Consider the following 27716-nt stretch of genomic DNA (forward strand, 5'->3'; position numbering starts at 1 on the left):
AAGTATATGCTGAGTGTTTCAGTATTATCTCCTTTAACCCCTAGCACAGTACACCAGATGCTATCTTCCAGATGAGCAAACGACAACCCAGAGACACTGTCACTTGCCCAAGGCAACACAGAGAATGTGTGATGTAGTCGAGAGTTGAATCTAGATCATCTCGAGCCTAGACTCCCCCTGTTCCCAAAGCCCCTACTTGCATGTGCACTCATCAATATAAGCAGATTAAGAAAGTGTTCTTCGTATTCTCACGCTTAACAGGTGCTTTTGGTCCTCTGTTGAGGACCCACTTGTGCTATTGGCTATTCCACCCAGCACCACCAGATTCAGCAAATAAAAGTAGGGGTGCAAGTTAAACTTGGATTGCAGATAAACAACAGGTGATTTGTTAGTGGGAGTGTCCCCAACAATATGTTGCTCTCATTTCCGACAAAAAAAAAACATGCCTCCCTACCACCGGACCTTAAGAATAGGGGTTAGGGGCTCCTGACCCTGGAATGGGGCTAATGAGAGACAAAAGGAGAGATGGAGTGAATGAGGCGCGGGACTCCCTGCTAAAGAAACAGGAAGAATGTTCTTCCAAGGAATCAGACAGGAATCTTCGTTTGTCTCTTCCCAGATTTGTGGACACCCCCCCCCATTAAGACCACGCGTTTTCAGGGTGGTGATACCTAAAGGCGTGGAGGTGCTTTCCCAAGGAGCCTTGAAAAACCCCAGTTAGCGCGTATCCTTTTCCTTGGCTGATTTTACCCGTCTTGTCACACCAATAGGCGTGGAGTAAGGGCGCAGAGACCCCACAAGAATGTTTAAGATTAAAAAAAAGAAAAGGAATGAGGACTGGCGTCCTGGAGCAGCTTCCCCCCGACGGCCGGGACGGGGAGCGGAGGGGGCGGGACCACCCGCCCGGGGCTCGGGTCCCCCGGCGCGGGGCGGGCGACCTGGAGCCGGCAGCCCGGGCGTCCCGGCCGGGCCGGGCGGAGAGGGAGCCACCCAGGCCTGCGCCCGGAGGGAGAAAGTGAAGCCGGGAACTGCCACTCCCAGACTTGCTGGAATGCAGTTGGAGGGGTGGGGGGGCGCCGGGAGCGCGCGGCTCCCAATCACGGGCGGCCGAGGGGGTGGAGGAGGCGGGCGGCTCGAGGAAGTGCGGCGTGAAGTTGTGGAGCTGAGATTCTCCGCCGCCGGACCCGGAGTCCCCGGAGCCCCGCAGCCCCGGAGCCCCGGAGTCCCGCCGCCGGCGGCCGGCCGCGCGCCCCTTCCCAGCTCAGCCTCTCCCGGCGCCGCCGCCGCCGCGTCCCCCGCGCTCGGCGCCCCCGGCCACGTCCAGCCCAGCCCGAGCCATGGGGCCGGAGCCGCAGTGAGCGCCATGGGGCTGGCGGCCTGGTGCCGCTGGGGGCTCCTCCTCGCCCTGCTGCCCCCCGGAACCGCGGGCACCCAAGGTGGGTCTGGACCCGGGAGGGGGGACGGAGCGGCGCCGGCCCCCGCGGCTGCCCCCCACCCCGCCCACCGCCCGGCGGGCTCGGAGGACCGGGAGCGGGGGGCGGAGCGGGGGTGCGCGCCGCCTCGAGGGGCGCGGGGAGGTGGGGCGGGGAGGGGGGTCCCGCCGCGGCGGCTGCGCCCGGCCCACCGAGGGCACCCGGGCTTCCCGGACCTGGACGGAGGCGCCGGGAACTCGTCGGCAAAGTGCTCCGAGCGGTCCAGAAAGTTTCTCTCGCGCTCCCCTCCTCCCCCGCTCCCCGAGGGTGTGCTGGGGGTGGGTTCCCCGCCACCCCCCTCGGACTCTCACAGCTTCTGGCCGTGGGCAGCCTCGGCTCCGGACTGCACCGAGCTGGATTCCTAGGGGTCCCCCCCCCCCCGCCCCGGGACGTGTAGGGACTGCAGCTTCTGCAGGGTTGGTGGGGGAGAGGGCGGGGTAGAGTGGATCCGGGGGGGCTCACCCGGATCGGGGGAGGGGCAGGCGTTTTGTGTGGAACAAATCCCCCCCCACCTCGAGGTCTTGGGGATGGAGCCCAGGGAGGGCCTGGCACATGTCAGACAAACTCCATCTACTGCGGAGTAGATTTTACCTCCCGGCCCTGTTTTGCGCAAATCTTTTACTTGGGGAGGGTGGGGGGTCAGCTTAGGGACGGTGTGGCTTCGGGGGCTCGAATCACCGAGGGTGGTGGTGGGTTTTCTGGTTTTGACCTATATAGGAAGTCACCTAAGCAGCAGAGGGGAGGAGAGTTAAGAAATTAAGCCAGCTTGGGGTGTGTGTGTGTGTGTGTGTGTGTGTGTGTGTGTGGTGGGGGGGAGTGTGGGGCGGTGGGTGTTGTCTACCCAGGGCTTGGGTGTGTGTGTGTGTGTGTGTGTGTGTGTGTGTGTGTGTGTGGTGGGGGGGAGTGTGGGGTGGTGGGTGTTGTCTACCCAGGGCTGGTGCTTCCACTGCTGCTTTCTTCATGCTGGGGGTGGAATGGGAGGAGGGGAGGTAGCTTCACAGTGTGGACCCCATCCATGTGTCCATCTGTCCTGTAATGATAGAGGACAGATACTCTGTACTGGGTTTTTGCCGAGACTCCCCTGTGTAGCTGTTTGCCACCTAAATCCGAGTTGTGGGGAGGGGGAAGATGACCACGTGAGGATGTTCTGGGGAGCATTTTGAGGCCACCCGTGGGTCTCTATAGGTCTGGGAGTCTGAAGAGGGGTGGGAGTCACCACCTCTGTGTGTGTGTTTCCCCAGGGGCTCTTTCTTAACACTGTGTATGTCTGAGTATGTGTCTGTGCTGCTTTGTGTTTCTTTGTGTTTCTGTGTCTAGGCTTTGTATTGCTAAACAGCAATCTCCCTTGATGTCTTGGGGACATTGGCTGAACTCTGCCCTCTCCAGGAACTCCCTTTAAGGTGCTGGGCTAGATCTGCTGTAAACACTGGGAGGTGGCCCTTGGCTTCCAGCTGGGGAAGGAGGCTCCTCTCTCTGGGAGCCCATCCTTCACCTCCCTATTTCCCAGGAGGGCATTTCCACCTCTGACCTTCTGCTGTGAAGGGTGAGGCCAGGCAGGACTGTGCCCTCACGTAGGCCTGGGAGTAGAGCTGGGGGGAGTGGCCCTGTGCAGAACTGGGAGCTGAGAGGTGGATTCTGGCCTGGAGGAGCCTCCTGGAGTCTTTACCCCTCAACCTGCTGGGTGCAGAATCTCAGAACATCTGTACAGGGCAGGGAATGATTACAAAGATAGTACATCCCCTAGTGGAACCCAGATTATATCCCAGAGCTGGAGTCCAGGGGAGGAATGTGGAGATGGGGGACCTAGGGAAGGAGCTGAAAGTTAGGATTTGGCTAAAATTCTCTCTTAGAGATCAAGATTTTGTGTATTGCTGGGGGGCCAGTGGCTCATGCCTGCAATCCTAGCTACTCAGGATGCTGAGATCTGAGGATCATGGTTCAAAGCCAGCCCAGACTCTAAAGTCCAGGAGACTCAACTACCAGAAAACAGGAAGTGGTGCTGTGGCTCAAGGGAGAGGGCAGTAGCCTTGAGCTGAAGAGCTTAGGGACAGCGGCCAGGCCTAGAGTTCAAGTCCTACAACCGACCAAAAAATATTTTGTGTATTACATCAAATGTCCTTTTAGTTTTGCAGAGCTCATTCATATTTTAATTGTATTATGATCCCCCCAAAACACTTTTTACCTTCTTTTTAACTATACTTAGGGAAAACACTTACTTTGATATCCAAAGAAAATTACATCTGAGAAGAGAAGATCAAATAGAAAAAAAATGCATTTCCAATACACTTCTCTTGCTTTGCAGTGACTTGTATCTTGCTGTGTGACCTCCCTCACATGCACTTAACCTTTTAAAAATGTCTGGCATGCTTCTTAAATGTCGCTTCATTCCATCTCAGCACCATCCTGTGAAGTAGGTACACAGATGAGCAAATTGATGGTCAGAAAGATGAAGAGAATGATCAAGGTCTCAAGCCACCCAGTAATGTCCAGGGCATTTTTGGATTCTAGTGAAGAAGGGTTTGGTCAAATTTTTAGTCCCTTCAACAGGAATAGGTTGAGAAAACATCGGGAGTAGCCAGGCAGCTGCACGGAGGAAGAGGTATGCCTTTCCCACCCTCTTGTCCAAGCATTGGCTGAGATGGGGGTGAGTGGCAGCAGAGGAGGCCCCTCCCCAACTAGCCCACACCTGCCATGCTGGTGGGCCCTTCCAGCAAGGGCCAGGGATGGAGGGCGGAAGGGGTCAGAGGACAGGGACACACAGGCCTATGGATGAGGGAAGCAACTGGAGTGGAAACATTAGGGACCAGTGTGGGGCTGAGTAGGATCCAAAGTATGCTTACTCTTGCATGATGGAATGATCTGGGAAAAGATTCCCCCACTTGGCTTCTACCTATGAGAAGCCCCTGTCCCCCTTATTACTAGTCCCCCACCCCACTCCAGGGAGTTCAACTCGGGGCAGGGGATGTGTGTTCCCAGGTGGAATGGAGCAATTATTATAGCTAATGTTTGTGTTGCCTCAGGACTGTTTACAAACCCTTCTCATGTTTACAGACTGCTTCTCTAGTCACTCTCTCATTTAACTCCTGCACCTCCTCTGAGGGAGTCAGAGTTGTTATTTCCAAATACTCACCAAGGGCCAATAACTAAGTCACAGCACTGCTGGGCATGGAGATGAATCTGACTTAACTTCTGGGCTGAAGGTCTAGGTCTGTATCTGTTCAAGGTCACACAGAGAGGGGCTCTGGTCTAAAGATCCGAATCTTGGGCCCTGGCCTGATACTTGAGTCTTAATAGTTCAGCCATCAATGGCAGGTGAGTGAGCCCCTTGAATGGGCTCTGGTCCTTAGGTCCAGGACTAGTGAGCTGGGGATAAAGATAGTTTTTTTGTTTTTTTGATAAAGTTCATGAAGACCAAAGGAAGTGTTAACTTTCTTGTGAGAAAAGAAGCATCTTGAGGCCAGGAGGGTTTGTATTTCAGTAGCAGAGTGCTTGCCTGACATACAGAAGACAGACAGAGATAGACAGACAGATGGAGAGACAGAGAGACATAGAGACACAGAGACAGAAAGATGTGCTGGATCTTTCACATGAGACTCCCTCAAGACTAGGACTAAACCCTGACCTCTGAAATCCAGCAAAAAAGGACTTAAAAGACTGACCAGCTGTGAGCAGCAGAGAGATGGGTACTAATCTCTTTTGGTTGAGACTCTCGACTAGACTTCACTCATTCGTTCATTCATTCTGGGCCGCCTCATTGTCCTTGTCTCGGAAATTTAGAGGATGAGTCTTTTCAAGAGCAGGTGTCCTGGAGGCAAAGGGCACCTCATTCGGAATTAAGACTTTCTGACCACAAGAAAAGCATCAGGGCCAGGTGGCGATGAGGACCACGGTGAGGGTAGGTAGGGGATGCCTGGTAAGGAAGCGGGGAATGAGAAGTAGAGACAGTATTTGGAAGGACTTTTTGGCCCCCTGTCAAGGGGGTGTCAGCTGGTAGCCTCCAGTTCCCAGAGAGTAGGTCTCAGGGTACCAGTTTTATCACTGCAAACACTTTAAGAGTCTTACTCAAATGGACCACAAATCTGGTAAACAAACTTACTATTGGGCGAGGTTGCCACTCTCCCTGACCTCCTTCCCAGCCCAGCCAACCAGCCCTGCCCTGCCTCTGTGTGTTTGTTGGTGACATCAGAGAATTATTGTGTTTTTACACTTGTGTGCGGGGAGGCGGGGGGTATGTTATGGTATTCGTGTGTGCAGTCAGGCTTAATGGAAAGAATGTGGAATCTTAAGTCAGACCTGAGTTCAAATTCTGCATCTCCGGCTCACAAACTTGGTGACTTGAGGTTTGTGTGTTTGGTCAAACTAGGGATTGAACCTGGGCCTTGCACATGGTAGGTAAGTTCTCTGCCTGTGAGGAGTACCTTTCAGCTCTGCTGTATGACCTTAGCAGGTTCTAACCTCTGCCAGCCTCAGTTTCCTCCTTGGTAAATGGAGCCAGCAGCCCTAGCTTCTGGAGGAGGACAGGGTTTGCTGCTTATAACAGTAGATGCTCAGGTCAGTTACCATGGTGGTTGCTATTGTTGTTGTTATTTTATTGCTTGGCTGCCACAGCTGGTGTCCCCTGGAGGTGGCAGAGGGCCACAGGGGGTAGACTGATGGGAGAGGGAGGGGTGAGGCCCCTACCCCAGCCCTGCTGTCCCTGTCCCCAGTTTGGCCAAGGCCCGGGGTCTGGGTCTGGGACAGCTGTGTCTATAAGCAGCTGAAGCAGCGGGGCTGAGGCTGGGGGAGGTTCTGGCAGGGCGTTATTTTTGGGCCTGGCCTACCACCCCCAGCTCCTGTTTCTCTTGGGAGTCTGTGGGGGAGAGAAGAGGAGGGACAGGAGTAGTTGTGGCTTGCTCCATCTAGGAGAGAGACCCTTGGGTTCTATTTCTGGACTCTCCTTTTCCTCCCTCTTTGCCTCCTTCCCTATCTTCCTAGGGGGCTGAGATAGAGACCCCCCCCCTCCTAGTGCTACCAGGATACCACCAGCTTGTGCCTCTGGACAAAGAGAACTCCACCCTTCCTGTAGCTCTTTTTACCCCCCTCTTCCCCCAAGACTGGATCTTAGGCTCCAAGTTGCTGGGAGAGCAGAGCCCTTGATGTCAGTGCAAAGCCATTGTACCAGAGTCCCTGGGAGGTAGAACAGTGACTGGCAGGAATTCTGGGCAACTCAGGCACCTGTGGGCCTGTGTATTCCAGGGCACCCTCCACTCCCCCCCCCACCCCAACCTCCTGGGCAAGACACACCAGGTGATTCATCTTCTCACCAGAGCAGAAAAACAAGTTCAACTGGGCACCTTAATCTCCCCCCCCCCTCTTACTGGCCTACCTGGTGCTGGCTGCTACCCAGAGCCCCCTCCCTGGCCTCCTGAGCCTCCAGTCTGCCTTGGTGGGGCTCAGTGGGAGCATCTGGTCTCCAGTACATCAGGCTGACAGCCAGGTGGGCAAGGGATGGGAACTTCTCTGGATGCCCCTTGGCGGATGCTTGGCACTGGGCAGGTCTGTAGAACTGACGTAGTGTCTTTGTGGCAAGAGTTTCGTGGCATAGATTCTGCCAGCTGGTTCTGGAGTCTTGCCCTGAGGAGGTGGTAAAGGTGAGGGTGCTGGCGTAGGACTCTGCGGAGCACGCCTCAGCCTGGCTGGTATCTGCAGCCTGGACCCCTTAGCCCGGGGTCACAGGCTTGGTTTCTCTATTCAGAGGTGTTCTAGAGATTTCTGCAGTGATGACCAGACTTTTGACTGTCCCCTGCCTCCTACCCGCCCTAAGCCATGACTCCAGCTGACCTTCCTAACTCACTCTGTGGGTGGCATTGCAGGGGCTGGTGTCCCTTGCCAGGAGGGTGACATGTGGGTGTGTTGGAATGGCAGAAGGAGAAAGCCTGGAGTTAGTTTGTTTGGGAGAGGGTCAGAGGGTATCCACAAGAGTTGTGATTCATCATTTGTCTTTCTTGGGGGATTTTTTACTCTCAGCTCTGAGTCTAGCTTGTGGGGACAAAGGGAGACTTTCTTTGGCAGCTGACACCCCTGTATTGGTGACAAGTGCCACAGGCTGACACACTGGGCCCCTATGGCTCCTCAGGGTGACTGGACCTGGGGGACCGCCCCACCCAGATCTCTCCCTTTCTTCCTAAACACAAAAGCTTTCCTCTGATGTTGACCTGTGGGTAGAAGGGTCCATCAGCCTTGCTTTTCTCGGCGTGTGGGATGGCATGACTGGGGAGTGGGTTTGAGGAGGCGACTGGGTTTGGCCAGTGACCCCCTGTTCCTTCTCACCAGTGTGCACTGGCACGGATATGAAGCTGCGGCTCCCCGCCAGTCCTGAGACCCACCTGCAAATGCTTCGACGCCTCTATGAGGGCTGCCAGGTGGTACAGGGCAACTTGGAACTCACCTACCTGCCTGCCAATGCCAGTCTCTCCTTTCTGCAGGTGAGGCTCATGGATAAGCCCAGCAGGGCCCAAGCAGAGGCTGGAGGTAGAGGTGGAGGTAGAAGAGGGTACTCTGTCCTTCTGTTTCCTCTCCAGTGGTTCCTTCAGCTGGAGATCCTTTCTGATGTCTAACTTCCTCCTTGAGGGCTTAAACTCCAAGCCTGGGCTATGTCCCGACCCTCTCCGTGCTCAAGGCTACTGCTCTACCACTTGAGCCACAGTGCCACTTCCAGCCTCTTTCTGCAACCCAGGGCTTCATGCATGCTAGGCAAGCACTCTACCACTAAGCCACATTCCCAGCCCCTCCCCCCAGTTTTTGACAAAGTCATCTGATTCCATCTTCAGTGTCGCTGGCTGTGGGTGTCTGGTGGGATGCTCTCCTGCTAGCATCTTTTCTCTCCCCTGTTGGCCCTCACCTGTCCCTGTCCTGGGAAGAACTGGTGGAGTTATGGACTCCAGGCCCAATGTTGACACTCACTAGTCACCTGACGTGGTCCAGGCCTTTGGCTTCCGTGGAGCTCAGCCTTTCCATCGGTCTAGTGGGACGAGCAGTGATCCTGGAGGTCCCATTGGGAGGGTCAGGAGAGAATGCGGGAAGATTCTGAGCAGAAGTCTACTGGACTGTCTGTGAGCCCTGGAATAGGGCCACCTGTGCAGTGCTTTGGGCTGACTGCAGACGCCATCTTCTCTAGGCCTTCCTTTTTTTTTTTCTGATGGAGAAACTGAGATGCCTGGAGGGTGGAGCACTTGCCCAGAGTCTCCTCCCCCCCTCATCCCACCTTTTATCTTTCTTGATCAGTCAGGAATCTGGTGCAGCCAGATGGAAAACAGCCTATTGCGCCATCTCATCTTTACCATGACAGAACAGGACTGCACAGCGGCTGGGGGGCCTCCGAGGCCCGAGGAGGGGGGTTAGAAGTGCTCAAGGCCCAGGCCCGCCTCATCCCTTGCCCTCCCCCTTTCCCTCCCAGGACATCCAGGAGGTTCAGGGCTACATGCTGGTGGCTCACAGCCAGGTGAGGCAGATCCCGTTGCAGAGGCTGCGGATCGTGAGAGGCACCCAACTCTTTGAGGACAACTATGCGCTAGCCGTGCTGGATAATGGAGACCCTCTGGACACTGCCACGTCTGCCACGGGGGCTGCCCCGGGAGGGCTGCGGGAGCTGCAGCTTCGAAGCCTCACAGGTGGCCGTCACCATCATTATAGGAGCCTTTCCTTGGTCACTGAGAACTGCCCAGAGCCACGGTTAGCCATCAAGAGGCTCTGTGCGCATGGGAGTGTTGTCCCCTCTTGTGGTGCAGGCAGGGTCTCCCCTGGGAAGATGAGGGAAAGAGAGTTGGGGTGTAGCCCAGGGGCAGAGCACTTGTCAAATATGTGTGAAATCCTGGATATCTGAGTATCAGGACCATACAAAGGAAAGAAAGGGAAAGAAAAGGAAACAGAAAGAAGGGGAAGAATTCTGGGTAAGAGGGAGGGAGGAAAAGAAAAGGGAAGGGAGGTAAGAAGAAAGGAAGGGAAGGGAGAGAGGAAAGGAAAAGGGAAGGGGGAAGGAAGGAAAGAAAGAAGGAAGGAAGGAAGAAAGAAAAAAAAATCAGGCAGGTGGATTCTTCTTTTCAGGAAATTGTACCTTGTACCAACCTGCACAATTTAATCATTAAATGCTAGCTAGGATTTTGTTCCCACGTGGCCAAGTTTGCAGTAAGCGAGCTATGGAACTGTGTCTGGTGAACTGTATGCCACAGAATGTCTGTGATGCCAGACAGTGGATTCCATGTGGTAAACTATACATGGTGAACTGTATGCAGTGGCACTGTAGCTCAAAGTGGTAGAGAGCTCAAGGACAGCGCCCCAAGTACAAGCCCATGAGTGACCAAAAAAGAGTAGACTATATGTGGTAAACTGTATATGGTGGCGTGACTGTGGTGGAGTGTATACAGTGGTCCTGGAGTTCACAGCGTCTCAACCTCAGGCAGCATTCCAGGAACCCATTTCCTTCTCCTCCTCTCCTCTTCCCCTCCTCCTCTTCCTCCTCTCTTCCTCCTCCTCCTCCTCCTCTTCCTCCTCCTCCTCCTCCTCTTCCTCCTTCTCCTCCTTCTTCTCCTTCGTCTTCTTCTCCTTTCTTTTTTTTTTTGCCAGTCATGGGGACTGAACTCAGGAGCTGAGCACTGTTCTTGAGCTTACATCAAAGCTAGTGCTCTACTACTTGAGCCACAGCACTACTTCTGGATTTTCTATATACGTGCCTCCGAGGAATTGAACCTGGGTCTTTGTGCAGGCTATGCAAGCACTCTACCACTGGGCCAGACTCCCAGTCTCTCCAGGCATCCATTTCATTTAGAATCTTACTTTATTCAGATAGCAGTCCTATAAATTCTTCCCTTAATCCTTCAGTGTTCGTTTTCCAGATGAGAAGACGAGGATACATGGCTTACTCACAGTTATACAGCTACTTAGTGGCTAAACTAGATTTCAGACATTAGAGTCCCTCTGTCTGTCTCTCTCTGTCTGTCTGTCTCTCTTTCTCTCTTTTTGCCAGTCCTGAAGTTTGAACTCAGGGCCTGAGCACTGTCCTTGGGCTTTCTCACAAGATTAACACTCTACCACTTGAGGCACAGCACCACTTCCAGCTTTTTTTCTGTGTATGTGGTACCGAGGAATTGACCCCAGGGCATTCTAGGCGAGCACTCTACCGCTAGGCCATGCTCCTGGCCCTAGAGTCTCTTTTGTATGTACATTTGTGCAGTGTTGAGACTTGAATCCAGAGCCTTGATATGCTCCACCTCAGAGCCCCTGCCATCTTGGGGAACTGTGCTTGTGTGAGAGGTTATGTCCCTTTCAGAAGGCAAGAGGCTGGGTGTGGTGACTCACGCCTGTAATCTTAGCTACTCAGGAGGCTGAGATCTGAGGATCGAGATTCAAAGCCAGCCCAGACACTAAAGTCCATGAGACTCATCTCCAATTAACCACTAGAAAACTGGAAGTGGTATTGTGGCTCAAGGGGTAGGGTGGTTGTCTTGAGTTGAATGCACCCAGGCCCAGAGTTCAAGTCCCACGACACACACACACACACACACACACACACACACACAGAAGGCAAGAGGCATTGAGGAGAGGACACAGCTGATGTGACAAGGCTCTCCTAACGACTGCCCTTCCCACAGAGATCTTGAAGGGAGGAGTTTTGATCCAGCGGAACCCCCAGCTCTGCCACCAGGACACCATTTTGTGGAAGGACATCTTTCACAAGAACAACCAGCTGGCTCGCACAGTGATAGACACCAACCGCTCCCGGACGTGTAAGGCACATTCCTGCCTGCCTAGCCCATCTACTGACTATACCAGCTCCCCTCAACCCCCCCCCCCCGCCAGTCTCTCCTGCCATATCTGTGTCTCTTCTCCTCTGTATCACCTCCTCTGCCTTAGTTCAGTCTCTGCCTCCTTGGAAGCCTCTTTCTGGATCTCTCCCTTGCTGGGTACCCACTGACAGGTGCTTGTCCTGAGCCCTTTCCTTGCCCAGTATTTCTCATCACTTCTCTCTGGTTTTGTCCCCAGGCCGACCCTGTGCCTCATCTTGTAAAGATAACTATTGCTGGGGAGAAAGTTCTTTGGACTGTCAGATCTGTGAGTGGAGGGAGGCCTAGTGGCTGGGAGGGGCGGGGCAGGTAGACAACAGGTGACCTGAGAGGGGTGGGGTAATGGGCTGTTGACAACTCCCTGGGGATGGAAGGTCCCTCAGAAGATGACGGTGGCTTGCCTGGTATCCCATCTACTCGGGAGGCTGAGATCTGAGGATCACAGTTCAAAGCCAGACCTGGTGGAAAAGTCTATGAGACTCTTACCTCCAGTAAAGAAAAAGCCAGAAGTGGCGCTGTGGCTCCAAGTGGTAGAGCACTAGCCTTGAGCAGAAAGAGGCTCAGGGACAGTGCCCAGGCCGAGTTCAAGGACCAGCAGAAACAAACAAGTAAATGAAGATGATGGTGGTAAAAAAATTTGTTGTCCAGGGCTCAGTCTCATCTTGTCTCTTTCCAACAGTGACTGGCACCATTTGTGCCAGTGGCTGTGCCCGTTGTAAAGGCTGGTTGCCCACCGACTGCTGTCATGAGCAGTGTGCTGCAGGCTGCACGGGTCCCAAGCACTCTGACTGCCTGGTATGCATCTCCGCCCTTGTTACCGGAGCCCTAGGGTGTCGGGGGTGGGCACCTTGCTTTGGTTGCCCTGTTGCTCTTGGCATGCCAGAAAAAAGCCAAAACCAGCAGCTTGTCCCTGCCAGGCCTGCCTCCACTTTAACCACAGTGGCATCTGTGAGCTGCACTGCCCAGCCCTGGTCACTTACAACACAGACACCTTCGAGTCCATGCCCAACCCCGAGGGACGTTACACCTTTGGCGCCAGCTGCGTGACCTCCTGTCCTTGTGAGTGCATGGGAAAGAAGCATGGTTTGCATGGTCTGGCATACAGGAAAGGGGCGGGCACCGTGAGTCCACGTGTGCTGGCTTTGGAGGGCTACTCTATTCATTTAACAGCTGAGGAGCAGGTGGCACAAAGACAGGCAACTGAGAACTGTGACCTGGAGCTAGACTGCCAGGTGTATGCCCTGGCTTTACCGCGTAATTGTCTTATTGCCTTGTTTTGGTGCTTCCATTTCCTTACCTGTAACCTTGCATGGTAGGTCTAATGTTTGAATGAGTTAATATTTGTCAAGCTCTTAGAACAACATTTAGTGTTTACTGCTGGGGTACCAGCACCTCTATTCACTGAAGGATGCTGAGGGCTAGGCTTTGTTGTGGGGAATTGCTTTCTTCCTCTGGTGGGAATCAGAGTAAGCCTTTAGGTTCTGGTTGCACTTCTTCATGATGGAAGAAGAGGGCAATTGGACACACCAATTTGCATAATTCTGTGCCTAAATTCACAGTCTTGCCATCTTTTTTTTTTTTTTTTTGCCAGTCCTGGGCTTGAGCTCAGGACCTGAGCATTGTCTTGGACTGTCTCAAGGCTAGAGCTCTACCACTTGAGCCTCAGCACCAGTTCTGGCTTTTTTCTATGTATGTGGTACTGAGGAATTGAACCCGGGTCTTTGTGCATGCTAGGCAAGCGCTCTATCACTAGGCCAAACTCCCAGCCCCGGTCTTGCCATCTTGCTTGGGTTTTTGCTCAAGGCTGGCATTCTACCACTTGAGCTATATTTCCACTTCTGGCCTTTTGGTAGTTAATTGGAGAGAAAGATCTCACAAATTTGTCTGCCCAAGCTGGCTTTGAACCACAATTGTCAGATCTTAGCCTGCTAATATGAGCCAGTGAAATCCATATTAGTTTCTCTTTTTGCTAAACACAAAGCTTTGTATTTACTTTCTTACTTATGTACTTACTTGCTTACTTTTAATGGTTTTTTTTTTTAGGTTGAGGAGAGTCAACCATAGGGCTTGAACTCAGATCCTGGACCCTGTCCCCGAGCCCTTTTTGCTCAAGCCTAGTGTTCTACCACTTTGAGCCATAGCACCGCTTCCAGTTTTTAGGTAGTTAATTGGAGATAAGAGACTCATGGACTTGCCTGCTCCAGCTGGCTTTGAACCTGGATCCTCAGGTCTCAGCCTCCTAAGTAGTTAGGATGACAGGCATAAGCCACAAGCGCCCCGCTTTTAATTAAATTTTATTAACCAGCTTTGTTGTTGTTGCTAGTTGTGGGGCTTGAACTCAGGGCCAGGGCATTGTCCCTAAGCTCTTTTGCTCAAGGATAGGACTCTACCACTTTGAGCCATAGATCTGCTTCCTAAACATAAACCCTAGTGCTGATAAAGTATGGGTGTTGTTAAGGAGTAAATGAAGGTCCAGAGTTCAGATGCATAGTTAGGGCAGTTAAGCATTGATTGGTAGTATTCTTCTTGAACCATTGCTCATGGAGGGTTGTGAAGGGCCAGGGCATATGGTGTGTGTTCTGCAGACAATTACCTGTCTACGGATGTGGGGTCCTGCACCCTGGTCTGCCCTCCAAACAACCAGGAAGTGACAGCCGAGGATGGAACCCAGCAGTGTGAAAAATGCAGCAAACCCTGTGCCCGAGGTACCTACCCACTTTCGCACTTCCTGGCCTGGCTGAGCTCCCTGTCCCTCTGCATACCCACTACAGTCCAGCCCTTAGTCCCACAATTCTTTGGGTATATCCATCCTTTTCTCCCATGGACTGCTGCCCTGCCTCAACCAACCCCAGACCAAGTTCCCCTGCATCTCCTGACAGTGTGGTCCCAGAAAGGAACTGCACACAGGATTTTGATGGGGCAGAGATGGCTCCTTTACCTCCTGTCCATTTTCCTGCAGTATGCTATGGTCTGGGCATGGAACACCTGCGGGCAGCAAGGGCAGTCACCAGTGCTAACATCCAGGAGTTTGCTGGCTGCAAGAAGATCTTTGGGAGTCTGGCTTTTTTGCCAGAGAGCTTTGATGGGTAAGGATGGGCACAATAGTCTGAGGCAATGTCAAGGTGGACACTGAGTCCTGAGGTCCTAGAGCTGGGAGTAACATCTCTGGGGGATGATCAGGGAGAGGTTGAAGCCTGGGAATGCAGAAGAGGCGGGTGAGAAACCAGAAACCAGGGGCTGTGGGATGAGGTTGTAGTTTTTGTGTGTGTGTGTGGGCTGTGGGGCTTGAACCCAGCCTGGGTGCTGTCCCTGAGCTCTTCAGCTCAAGGCTACTGTCCTACCCTGGAGCCAAGCCCTACTTCCCATTTTCTACTGGTTAATTGGAGATAAGAGTCTCAGGTCCTTTTGTACCTGGGCTGGCTTTGAACCTTGATCCTCAGATCTCAGCCTCCTGAGTAGCTAAGATTATAGGCATGAGCCACTGTGCCTGGCAAGGTTGTGCTTTTTTTTCGTGTGTGTGCCTGTTGGTCTGGGGTTTGAACCTGGAACTTTCCTGTAGATATGAGTCTCATGGACTTTTATTTTTTACCGAGGCTGGCTTTGAACCGTTATCTCAGATCTCAGCTTCCTGAAGAGTTAGGATTCTAGGTGCCTGGCTTGGGTTGTATTTTTGTAAATGACATGTTGTCCACAGACATGAGCTCCTGTTGAGGTCCAACCCTGTAGATAAAGCAAAACTCTCTTACGGTATAGCAGCTTTATTCATAATAGCTTCAAATTAGAAATGACCCCAGTGGATGTCAGCAGGTCGTGTATGCAGTGCAGGCCCACACAGCAATGAACCACTGACACGTGCAATGTGAATTAATCCCAGAACAATGCTGAACTGGGCACTGGTGGCTCATGCCTGTGATCCTGGCTACTTGGTTGGCTGCCAATGGGAAGATCATGACTCAAAAAAGTCAGCCTGGGCAAAAATGATTTCTGAGACCCCACTCAGTTCATTGCTGGGTGCAGGTGCATGCTTTTTCTGTTCTAAAAATGTCCATCAGGGAAACTGGAGGCTAGTGGTGTGTGCCTGCCTCAAATGACAGGAAGCCTGAAGTAGGTAGATCTCCATGCAGGAACATGCCTAGATAGGAAGCGAAGCTCTACCTTCAAAATAACCAGAGAAAAACAGCTGGAACTGTGGCTCCATGATAGAGCTTCTATTTATTGAGTGTGAGGTTACAATTTAAAAGCTCTAAGACTACACAAACAAGCAAGCAGGCAAACAAAAGAACATGTTGATAGAGGGCCGCAGTGGTACTCACTGGGCACCATGTTGAAAATGAACTATACGGGCCAGGAGTGTGGCCTAGTGGTAGAGTGCTTGCCTAGCATACACGAAGACCTGGGTTCGATTCCTCCGTACCACATACAGAGAAAAAAGCCAGAAATGGTGCTATGGCTCAAGTGATAGAATTCTAGCCTTGAGAAAACTCAAGGACAGTGCCCAGGCCCTGAGTTCAAGGCCCAGGACTGGCAAAAGAAAAATGAAAAAAAGAAAAGAAAATGAACTATACAACTTGTGGATGGGAACAGTGGGAAAAACTGGGAGAGAGCGAGAGAAGGGGTGACATTATCCAAAAAGAAAAGTACTCATTACTTGATTTATGTAACTATAACCCCTCTGTATATCACCTTTACAATAATAATAAAAAGAAATTTTAAAAAGAAGAGCATGTTGAGCAAAAGCCAGAGTCAAGGACCATTGTGGTAGCCCATTCCTGTAATCCCAGCACTTGGGAAGTTGAAGCATGACGTTTTTTTTTTAAAAAAAAAAAAAATCCCAGGGTCAGAAGTTTGCCTAGTATGCATGAAGACTTGGATTCGATTCTTCAGGACCATGTACATAGACAAAGCCAGAAATGATGCTGTGCCTCAAGTGGTAGAACTCTAGCCTTGAGAAAGCCCAAGGGCAGTGCTTAGGCACCGAGTTCAAGCCCCAGGGCTGGCAAAAAAAAAAAAAAAGCACCCAGATTCATATAGATTCCATACCATATAATTCCCTTTATGTGAAACTCTGAAAATACAGATCTACTGTGGTGAGAAAAATGAGGTCAGTGATTGTCCCAGGGTAGATGCAGGAAAAGTAATTCTTCTTGTTCCTTCCAGGGACCCCACCTCCAACATTGCCCCCCTGAAACCTGAGCACCTCCAAATGTTTGAGTCCCTGGAGGAGATCACAGGTAAGCTCTGTTTCTCTGTGCCCTACACCTTAGAGGCTGAGGGAAGGGCCGGAATCCCAGCCCCAGACTCCTCCTCTGCCCACAGGTTACCTGTACATCTCAGCTTGGCCAGACAGCCTGCCTGACCTCAGTGTCTTCCAGAACCTTCAAGTCATCCGGGGCCGCATTCTGCATGAGTGAGTACCAGGAGAGGAGGCCCTGGATACAGCGAGTACACTGGTCCCCAGGGAACCCTCTGTGGCATTTCCATGGATGTTGGCAGAATACTGGGACAGGAGGAAGGGGTGGACGGTTTTCCCTGATCAGGAATGGGCCTGGGGTAAAGTATCCCCCAGTTACTGAGCACCCCACTTTCTTCAGTGGCGCCTACTCGCTGACTCTCCAAGGCCTGGGCATCCGCTGGCTGGGGCTGCGTTCGCTGCGGGAGCTGGGCAGCGGGCTGGCCCTCATCCATCGCAACTCCCACCTCTGCTTCATACACACGGTGCCCTGGGACCAACTCTTCCGGAACCCCCACCAGGCCCTGCTTCACTATGGCAACCGGCCAGAGGATGAGTGTGGTAAGAGAACCCAGCCCTGAGCGAGCACATACGAGTCTCCTGGGCCCTAGCTGTGGTCTACTACCTGTGCAGATGGCCTATTCTTGACCCAGCTCTGGCTGACTTGGCTTCCCGGCATGGCTTATGGCTACATCCCACCATGCTGTCTTGTCATCGTTCCCTTCCCTCTGTTTCTTGTTCTCCCTGCATTGCCCTGTCTGCCCCTTTCCCCTCCAGCCCAGAATCAACATTCATCACCTCTTTTCATGGCTCACTTTTATCTGGGTTCTCCCTTCTCTGAGAGCCACCTCTGACCCCCTTCCTCTTCGTTGCAGCGGGCGAGGGCCTGGCCTGCTACCATTTGTGTGCCAATGGGCACTGCTGGGGGCCAGGGCCCACCCAATGCGTCAACTGCAGTCAGTACCTCAGGGGCCAGGAATGTGTGGAGGAATGCCGAGTCCTGCAGGGGTATGCCAGGCAGAGGAGGGGGCAGCTGGAGGGGTGCCCACGGTTCCTCCCAGCCTTCTCATGACCCACCCCTTCTCTCAGGCTTCCCAGGGAGTACGTGAGGGACAGGCACTGTCTACCCTGCCACCCGGAGTGTCAGCCCCAGAATGGCTCAGTGACCTGCCTTGGATCGGTGAGGAGCGGGTGGGAGGGGCGTGTGGAAGAGGGCCAGCAGGAATTGGGCAGGTGTGTCAGACATCCAGTGTCCCTGGGGAAGGCTCTGGGCATCAGGAGGGGGGGAACTTGGGGACAGTGAGTGTCCTGCTGGGCTGCCCCTTCAGACGGTGGCAAGGTCCCCACAAGCCCCCGATCCTTGGCTGTGGCTGTCTGATAGAGGTTAGATGCACAGACTCAGGCCTCAGCCCACCTGGATTCAAGTCCGGGTCCTGCTTCCAGCCCCAGTTTTCGTGTTTATAAAGCAAGTGTTGTAACTGTACCCACCCTGTTGGGTGTGGTGAGAACAAAATTAAACCAGGCTTGGCACTGTGCCTAAGCCCTGGAAAGGCTTTGTCCGTAATAGTTACTGTCTGTTACACCTTAGATGACACGCACCCCTCTCTCTGCCTCCAGTTCCTTGTCACTACCACCTCTCCTGCCCCCCACAATCAAGTTCTGAAGGAGGGGTGCTGGGGGCAGGGCTACAGAGGCTGAAGTGTTTGTCCCAGGAATAAGGAGACTGGCTGCTGACCCTCTGCAGCTGGTGGTGCCAACCCCTGCCCCTCCCAAACCCTTCCTTCCCTAGGAGGCAAACCAGTGCGAGGCCTGTGCTCATTACAAGGACCCTCCCTTCTGCGTGGCACGTTGCCCCAGTGGTGTGAAGGCCGATCTCTCCTATATGCCCATCTGGAAGTTCCCAGATGCGGAAGGCACGTGCCAGCCGTGCCCCATCAACTGCACCCATTCGTGAGTCCAGAGTTCTTGTGTATGGAAAGGGGAACAGTTTCACTGCAGGCGCCTTTCTTGGGGATTCTTATTATAGGGAATAGATACGGCTGTCTAGGCTTACCCTGAGATGATTTTTTTTGTTGTTTTTTTTTGCCAGTCCTGGGGTTTGAACTCAGGGTCTGGACACTGTCCCTGAGCTTCTTTTGCCTAAGGCTAGCACTCTACCACTTGAGCCAAAGCATCATTTCTGGCCTTTTCTGTTTATGTGGTACTGAGGAATTGAACCCAGGGCTTCATATATGCTAGGCAAGCACTCCACCACTAAACCACTTTCCAAGCCCCTTAATTTTTTTCATCTCTTCTTTTTCTGTGAGTAGTACTGAGGTTTGAACTCAAGAGCCTTCTATACCACTCAGACCACACTCCTATCTTTTTTTGCTTCAGTTTTGTTGTTGTTGGTGGTGGTGGTCTTGGGGCTTGAACTCAGGGCCTGCTCATTGCCCCTGAGCTTTTTTCTTGAGACTAGGGCTCTACCACTTGAGCCATAGCTCTACTTCCAGTTTTCTGGTGGTTAATTGGAAATAAGAGTCTCACAGACTCTCCTACCTTGGCTGGCTTCAAATCACAATCCTCAGATCTCAGCCTCTTTAGTAGCTGGGATTATAAGTGTAAGCTACCAAGGCCTGGTTTATTTTATTTTATTTTTATTATTCAACTCTTCTACCTATAATCAGCTGGGATTATAGATGTAAGCCACCACACCCAGCCATTGTCACCTTTTTTTCTAATCACACACACACACACACACACACACACACACACACACACACACAATACGTTCAAATGTTTTATAGCCAGGCACAGGTAGCTCATACCTGTAATCCTAGCTAGTCAGGAAGCTGAGGTCTAAGGATGACAGTTTGAAGCCAGCCCAAGCAAGAATGTTCTTGAAACTCTTATCTCCAGTCAATGACAGGAAAAGCCAGAGGCGGGACTGTGGCTTAAGTGGTAGAGCACTAGCCTTGAGGGAAAGGGCCCAGGGCCAGAGATACACATACATAAAGTTCTAACACATGAAACATACATGAATGTTGTTAGCAGTTCTGTCTTTTGGAATGTTTTGCCTCCTTTTTGGGAAAGGGAAGGAGGGTCAGGCTAGAGATAAAACTCAAGATATGACACATACTAGGAGTGTTTTACCACTGAGCTATGCCCTAGCCTGCTTACCTGTGCCTGTTCTTTTTACCAAAGTGAGATTGTAGACCATTTGTATTATTTCCAAATTGCTTTTTGTGTGTATGTGTGTGCTGGTCCTGGTGTTGGAGCGTAAGAACAGCCTAGGTGCCATCTCTGAGCATTTCTGCTCAAGGTTCACACTCTACTACTTCTAGCTTTCCTTACTTATTTTGACATTAATTGGAGATAAGAGTCTCACAGCCTTTCCTGGTTGGGCTGGCTTCACACCTTGATCCTCAGATCTCAATTGCCTGCAGGCCTAGATCCTCAGGAGGAGGCTGAGATCTGAGGATCATAGTTCAAAGCCAGCCTGGGAAGAAAAGTCTGAAAGTCTTTTATCTCCAGTTAACTACCAAAAAACAAAAAGCTCTCCGAGCTGGAGGAGAGCTAGCCTTGGGCAAAAAAGCTCAGAGACAGTGTCTTGGGTTCAAGAGCAAGGATGAGCACACACACACACACACACACACACACACACACACACACGCAACAACAACAAACTTCTCTATAGTGTAAATGTTATTTGACCCTGTTGCTATTTGAGAAATATCGAGCTTGATCGTTTTTTACAGTTTCTTGCAATCCTGTGCGTGCCCCAGTGTCCTGGCGTTGGCATTGGGGGTATATACTGAGATGGAACTGCCCCATCGTAGATGTTATTTTGTTGATTGATTGGTGCTGGGGATGGACACAGGCCTTGCACATGTGAAGCACTCACTCTACACAGAGCCACACTCCCAGCCCCACCTTGTGAAATAGGTGTTGCCACACTTTCCTTAGAGATTAGGCAATGTACCCCAAGACTCCTTCATGAAGGAAATAGCTGAGATTTCAGAATCAGTGTTCTTTGGGATGCATATCCCTTCCTGCCCTGCCAGGGAGGGCCAGGGGACCAGGGCGATGGGTTTCTAGGCTGGAGAAGGAATTTCCTTGTGGGCTGGTAGGCAGAGCCCTGGTAACCTTGAGCCCAGTTTCTGCCTTTTGTCTTGCTGGGGATTATACCTGGCCACACCCGCCCCAGGAGGCTGTTCCCAGAGTTGTTGACAGGACTCCCTACTCTCTCTTCTGCAGCTGCGTGGACCTGGATGACAAGGGATGTCCCACAGAGCAGAGAGCCAGGTGGGCCTGGGCCCCCAGAGGTACCCTGTGGCCTCTTCCTTCCTCTCTTCCACCCATCACTTCCCATTGCATTCTTCCCCCATTGATTCTTCTTTCAATTTGCTTCTACAAGTGGATGGAGGATGCTCAGGATGCTGGGGGAGGGCTGGGGAGGGGAGGGTGGGTCAGGTAGCCTATATACAGTGCCTCCCACACTAGAGTAGCCTAATGTCTCAAGGGATGCAGGCCAGTTCAATACATGATAGGCTGAGCAGAGTATGGCCAGAGCACTGGGAAGGGTTTGGGAAACATTTTTTAAGGTATGGTTTCATATAGGGCAAGCTAGTTTTTGTTGTTGTGAGATTCTCCTGCCTCATCCTCCTGAGTGCTGAGATTACAGACCTTTACCACCTGGGAATTCCAACTAGGATGCTGAGAGGCTTTGAGGGTGGCAGGAAGCGTTCAGGGGGGCACTACAGATGATTCCCCTGCCCTTAGATGGAAAGCTTTGCCAGGTGTTGGCCAATCCAAGGGTGTTCAAAGACTCTGGTGCAGGGGCTGCTGAACACATAGAGAGGGAGAGAAGGGAGAGGTTGGAAGCAGGTGAGAGATAGATTTAGAAGGCAGAGGCCTTGACCATCAAGCCACAATACTTGCTTGTCTGGCAGTGGGAAGATTTGAAAAAGACAGACTGAGAGTATATCTGGGTGATTATTTGTCTCATAAACCCAACATTCATCATGGTACCTGTGTGAGCAAGGGAGTGTCGGGGGTTGGGGGGCAACAGTGGAAGGGAATAAGGATAACTGGAAGGTCAGGTAATTGGGCATAGTAGTGCATGGCTGTAATTCCAACCTTCTGGAGGCTGAAGCCAAGAGAGTCTCAAGTTTGAGACCAGTCTGGATCATATTGCAAGATCTAGTCTCAAAAATTTAAAAAAAAAGTCCAATTAATACTCAGATGTTTCATCTGCTCCAGAATGAGCTTTTTTTTAAAAAAAATTTAAACATTACTTCATGTTAGTGGAGGGTGGGGGGGAAATGAACTTAGTTTTAAAAGATGAAGAAATTGTGGTTCTGGCCTTAGGAAGAGTATATGCGAAGGCTGGGAGGTGTGAGAAAACAGGACTTGAAGGTGAAAACTATGATTTGACCATTGGAATCCCTCTGTGTACATTCCTGGGCCTCAGGAAAGGCAGCCATCAGAATCCACGGGAGTAGGGCTCCTGAACCCTGCATATTAACCCACTCCTTGGTGAATTTTACACCATGAAGTTTTAGAGCCCTGAAGGGTAAAGTCATTGAGGATTTGGAACTGTGCACGTTTCAAGAGTTTGGAGCTTAAATATGGAGGTAGAAGGGAGCACAGGCAGGTTTTAGAATAGTGAAGAAAGTGTCAGAGCATGCCGCACTTCCCTTCTGGAATGCCAGGGACCTTCATGTATTTCCAGATGGCCCCTTCAAACCCTCTGCTCCAGACTGGCCCCTCTTGCTAAACCTGGCTCCTCTCCCCAGCCCCGTGACATCCATCATCGCTACCGTGGTGGGTGTCCTGTTGTTCGTGGTCATAGGAGTTGTCCTTGCCATTGTAATCAAGCGAAGGCGCCAGAAGATCCGGAAGTATACAATGCGGAGGCTGCTGCAGGAAACCGAGGTGAGGCGAAGTGAGGGACTCCCAGCCCAGCTGAGGCCTGCAGCTTGCTGGGCACTGACCCACCATCCCCTTCACCCAGTTGGTGGCACCTCTGACACCCAGTGGAGCGATGCCCAACCAGGCTCAGATGAGGATCTTGAAAGAGACTGAGCTAAGGAAGGTGAAAGTGCTTGGATCTGGAGCTTTTGGCACTGTCTACAAGGTTAGGGGCAGGACTGGGGTGAGGGGTGGATAGATAGCAGAATGGGGCCCAGCTGTGTGTGTGTGTGCGTGTGTGCGTGCGTGCATGTGCGTGAGCATGCGCACGCTCGTGCATGTGTGCATACTCTGTGAAGACTCCAGGTAATGCTGTTTGAGGGAAGGAATGGGCCAAGCTGGAGGGAGGGGAAAGAGTTTTCAGAGCATGAAGAAGAACCTGGGTCTGGTCCATCCTCCTGGCTAACTCATCTTCCTCTTCCTGCTCAGGGTATCTGGATCCCAGATGGAGAGAATGTGAAAATTCCTGTGGCCATCAAAGTGTTGAGGGAAAACACATCCCCCAAAGCCAACAAAGAAATCTTGGATGTAAGCCTGGCTACCTTCTCCTACAGGAGTTTGTGAGGGACAGCCTGGCTACATGTTTGGACTAGATTAATGAAATCTGACTTCGATTAATCCAGTCTGCAGGCCAGGGCCTTGTGTGTGGAGGGGCATGAGGTAGTTGGGGAATTGGTAGTATTCCATGTCCTCTTAGGGTCTTCTCCTCTCCAGGAAGCTTATGTGATGGCTGGTGTGGGCTCTCCCTACGTCTCCCGCCTCCTGGGCATCTGCCTGACTTCCACGGTGCAGCTGGTGACACAGCTTATGCCCTATGGCTGCCTTCTGGACCACGTCCGAGAACACCGAGGGCGCCTGGGCTCCCAGGACCTGCTCAACTGGTGTGTGCAGATAGCCAAGGTATGTGTTGGGGGTTGGGCCCTTCAGGTCCCTTGGGAACCAGTCCCTGTGACCCCCTGGGACTAGGATGGGTGGTCTGGGAGGGTGGCCTCGGTGAGGAGGCCTGATCCACAGGTGCCTCCCGCTGCAGGGCATGAGCTACCTGGAGGAGGTGCGGCTGGTACACAGGGACCTGGCCGCCCGCAACGTGCTGGTCAAAAGTCCGAATCATGTCAAGATTACAGACTTTGGGCTAGCTCGACTGCTGGACATCGATGAGACTGAGTACCACGCGGATGGGGGCAAGGTGGGAGGAGACAGCGGGATGGGCAGGGTGGAGAGGAGTCGTGGTGGAGGTGGGGGAGGCTGAGAAAGATCACCTCCCCATTACAGCCAGAGGGCTTTTTCCTCTGCCCTCCTAGGTGCCCATCAAGTGGATGGCATTAGAGTCCATTCTCCGCCGGCGGTTCACCCACCAGAGCGACGTATGGAGCTATGGTGTGTGTTGGAGGAGAGGCTGCATGAGGAGCCACAGTGTGTGGGGGGGTGGCATTTGGAGTGGTGAGAGCACCACGGGGGAGAGGGGGCCCAGCCAGGGATAGAGGGGAGGCTGCACATCTCCCCCCACCCCTTGCCATTGCCCAGGCCCCTGGGCGCAGCCTTTGCACTTCCCAGCCCAGCGCTGCCTCTCACCCTCCACTCCCGATGCCATTCGTTGTAGGTGTGACTGTGTGGGAACTCATGACTTTTGGAGCCAAACCCTACGATGGAATACCAGCCCGGGAGATCCCTGACCTGCTGGAGAAGGGGGAGAGGCTGCCCCAGCCCCCCATCTGCACCATCGACGTCTACATGATCATGGTCAAATGTGCGTGGGGAGGGGGAGGGACTCCCCTGGGCCCCCAGGTCATCAAGAGCAGCATGGAAGTGGGCCCAGAGGCCCTGGTATATTTGAAGCAGCTCATATCCCTTTCACAGTAGAAGTCCTGAGCTGCTATAGCTTAAGAACCAAAGGGGCCAAGAGAAATGCCCCAGTGTTGCAGCTCAAGACCCCTGAGTCGCCTCAAGATATGCTTCATGAAAACTCTGGGCATCAGCCAGGATTGTCTAGGCCAGACTAGAAGGGGGGCGGGACAGGGCTGCAGGGTGATGATGCTGAGCTCCTCCTCCTCCTCCCCTAGGCTGGATGATTGATTCCGAATGTCGGCCAAGATTCCGGGAGTTGGTGTCTGAATTTTCCCGCATGGCCAGGGACCCGCAGCGCTTTGTGGTCATCCAGGTACGGGGCCTTCCTATCCCATGCCTCGCCCTAGGATCCTGCCCTTCCTGCAGAGGGAAGCAAGGGAGAGGAAGCCGATGTCTGCCTCTGGTCCTCTGTGAGCCAGATGCTGCACGCCAGGCCGGGCTCTGCTGGGGCCCCCACTCTGTCTCTCTCCTCCCTAGAATGAGGACTTGGGCCCAGCCAGCCCCTTGGACAGCACGTTCTACCGCTCTCTGCTGGAGGATGATGACATGGGGGACCTGGTGGATGCTGAGGAGTACCTGGTGCCCCAGCAGGGTTTCTTCTGCCCAGACCCTGCCCCAGGCACAGGGGGTACTGCCCACCGCAGGCATCGAAGCTCATCCACCAGGGTCAGTGTTCATAGTCACAGTATTGTGGCTTGGTTGCTTACTTCTCCCAGGCTGATGACTGAGTATCTCCCCACCTTTTCGGCTGGTCATGGGGCTTGAACTTGGAACCTGGGTGTTGCCCCTGAGGTTTCTCATTGGAGGTTAGCGCTCTACCATTTTGAGCCACAGTGCCATTTCCAGTTTTCTAGTGGTTCATTGGAGCTAAGAGTCCCACGGACGTTTGTGCACTGGCTGGCTATGAACTGTGATCCTCAGATCCCAGCTTCCTGTGTAGCCAGGATTACAGATGTGGGCCACCCAATCTGAGTACCTGTCTTTGGTGCTCCCCTACATTTCCCTCTTGTGAAGACCCTATTATCCCTGAGGATTCTCATTGCTTCTTAGCTCCTGTGATCCCTTTCTTTCCCCCAAGACTGTCGCACCCCACAGGTGATAGTTTTCTTCTATAACCCTGGCACTTCCCATGAAGGCCCCTCCTAGACCCTGTGAGCAGCTCCATTATCATTTTCTGTCTTGTCTCCAGAGTGGAGGTGGTGAGCTGACCCTGGGGCTGGAGCCCTCTGAAGAAGAACCCCCTAGGTCTCCACTGGCCCCCTCAGAAGGGGCTGGCTCTGATGTGTTTGATGGCGACTTGGGGGTTGGGGCAGCTAAGGGGCTGCAGAACCTCCCCCCACATGACCTCAACCCTCTGCAACGGTACAGTGAGGACCCCACAGTACCTCTGCCCCTGGAGACGGACGGCTACGTTGCTCCCCTCACCTGCAGCCCCCAGCCAGGTATGGAATCCAGGCTGTGTTTTAGGCAGGGGGAGTTGGGAACCTTCAGGCCACACCCGCTGTGGGGGCAGCAGTGATGGCAGGGACATCTAACAAACCCGGTTCACTTGGCTTTTCAGAATATGTGAACCAGCCAGAAGTTCGGTCACAGCCTGCCTCGCCCCTGGAGGGTCCTCTGCCTCTTGTCCGACCTACTGGTGCAACTCTGGAAAGACCCAAGACTCTCTCCCCTGGGAAGAATGGGGTTGTCAAAGACGTTTTTGCCTTCGGGGGTACTGTGGAGAACCCAGAGTATTTGGCACCTCGGGGAAGCACTGTCACCCAACCTCACCCTTCTCCAGCATTCAGCCCAGCCTTTGATAACCTCTACTACTGGGACCAGGACCCATCAGAACGGGGGGCTCCACCCAGCACCTTTGAAGGGACCCCTACAGCAGAAAACCCTGAGTACCTGGGCCTAGACGTTCCGGTGTGAGCGAAAGGCCAAGTGTGCTGAGGCCCTGCTGTACCCCTGGAGTTGGGGCAAACCTGACTTGCAGCCTGTCACTGGAAAGTTGGCCGAGGGCTCTCCAACCACGGCAAGGGGAGCTTACGGTGCCAGACACATGTTCTAAGGAAACTTCCTTCCTGCTTAAATTCCCAGGCAGCCAAGAGGGGCCCAGCCTGGATGGCAGAAGGGGCGCACTGGCAGTCTTGGTTGATTTTGGAACCCCGCCCAACCAAGACTTTGGATGCTGCAGCCACAGTCTGCACACCAGAGGCTGTGGCTCTGCCGGCCTTCTTCAAGACCTTGCGTTCTGAAGGACCGAAGGAGATTAGGCCTAGGAGGGAAGAGGCACCGAAGGCCCATCTGAGAATGAGGACAACCCCAGAACAGACTGTCCCTGAGACCTGCTGCTCTCCTCTGCCCCAGGAGGAAGGGAGCTACACTAGTGTCCAACCACTCCTTGTACAAAGTATTTTTTGTTTGGTTTTTACATATTTTTGTTTTTTAAAGATGAAATAAGGACCTAGAAGGAGAGTGGGTCTTCTATTGGGGGGGGAAGGTATTCTCAGATTTGGGGAAGAGAAGACTGCACACTCATTTGCCAATAGATTTTAGAAAACAGACGGGCCCCAGCCTGTCTTGGGGTGGCTCTAGCTTACTTTACATACAACATTCTTGGGAAAACGGATAGGAATCTTCTAAAAGCTTGAACGAGGAGCCTAACTTCCAACTCCCTAGCTTTGGGTTAGTTGGGGGACTGGCAAATTAAGATTTCTCTCTGAGGGCTCTTTGACAACTGGATCATTCTTTATTTTACTTTGCCAGTCCTGGGCCTTGAACTCAGGGCCTGAGCACTGTCCTTGGATTTTCTCAAGGCTAGAGCTCTACCACTTGAGCCACAGCACCACTTCCAGCTTTTTTCTATGTATGTGGTACCAAGGAATCAAACCCAGGTCTTTGTGTCTGCTAGGCAAGCATTCTATCATTAGGCCAAACTCCCAGCCCAACAAACTCATTCCTAGGGCCACCCACCAGAATGGGGTCACTTCCTTCCTGTGGAGAAGGGGAGTTAGGGGCAGGGAGGGGGAGAAAGGAGGTGCTGTCTATGATATGACTCATGTTCCTTGCCTTGGCTAAGGGAAGAACTCCCTGAAGTAAGCAGCTGTCCAGAAGGAGCCCACCCACCAGGTGGTATAAAGGCTGGGCTGACCTCCTTGCCCCCTACACTCCCAGACTGGACATAAACATACACTCATTGGCACAAGTGTCTGTAGTGCCTCTTTATTACCAACAGCTGACATTGCCCAGGGCTCAGGGGAAATAAATTAGATCTGCAGTGGTATCTGACAGGTATTGCCAAGCTGAGGAGAGGACTGGGCAGTTTCAGGCACTGATCCTATAGAGGGGTATAAGGCTGCTGTAGAAATGTCCAATGGGAAGCATCATTCTTAACCCCCCAAACCACAGAAG

The 27716-nt window shown here is 52.7% G+C and overlaps 1 protein-coding gene across 1 annotated transcript; it reads left to right on the forward strand.

Moving 5' to 3' along the window:
- The first annotated feature begins 1140 nt into the window (after positions 1-1140).
- Erbb2 (erb-b2 receptor tyrosine kinase 2) lies at positions 1141-27502 on the forward strand. Its single transcript, XM_090350771.1, has 27 exons — positions 1141-1436; positions 7785-7936; positions 8908-9121; positions 11099-11233; positions 11490-11558; positions 11970-12085; positions 12208-12349; positions 13876-13995; positions 14250-14376; positions 16448-16521; positions 16607-16697; positions 16882-17081; positions 17396-17528; positions 17610-17700; positions 18310-18470; positions 20757-20804; positions 22298-22436; positions 22516-22638; positions 22902-23000; positions 23187-23372; positions 23503-23658; positions 23774-23849; positions 24073-24219; positions 24533-24630; positions 24795-24983; positions 25507-25759; positions 25879-27502. Exons 1-27 carry the CDS (start codon positions 1364-1366, stop codon positions 26232-26234), a joined length of 3768 nt encoding a protein of 1255 aa, XP_090206897.1. The 5' UTR covers positions 1141-1363; the 3' UTR covers positions 26235-27502.
- Positions 27503-27716: the final 214 nt, after the last annotated feature.

Source organism: Megascapheus bottae, chromosome 17 (assembly GCF_031878675.1).
Source record: "Megascapheus bottae isolate mThoBot1 chromosome 17, mThoBot2.hap1, whole genome shotgun sequence".
Taxonomy (NCBI): Eukaryota; Metazoa; Chordata; class Mammalia; order Rodentia; family Geomyidae; genus Megascapheus; species Megascapheus bottae.

Coding starts and splice junctions, on each gene's coding strand:
- Erbb2 (XM_090350771.1), top strand. CDS start 1,364: ATGGGGCTGGCGGCCTGGTGCCGCTGGGGGCTCCTCCTCGCCCTGCTG. Junction 14,377..16,447: donor TTGCCAGAGAGCTTTGATGG/GTAAGGATGGGC, acceptor TGTTCCTTCCAG/GGACCCCACCTCCAACATTG. Junction 24,220..24,532: donor CTACATGATCATGGTCAAAT/GTGCGTGGGGAG, acceptor CTCCTCCCCTAG/GCTGGATGATTGATTCCGAA.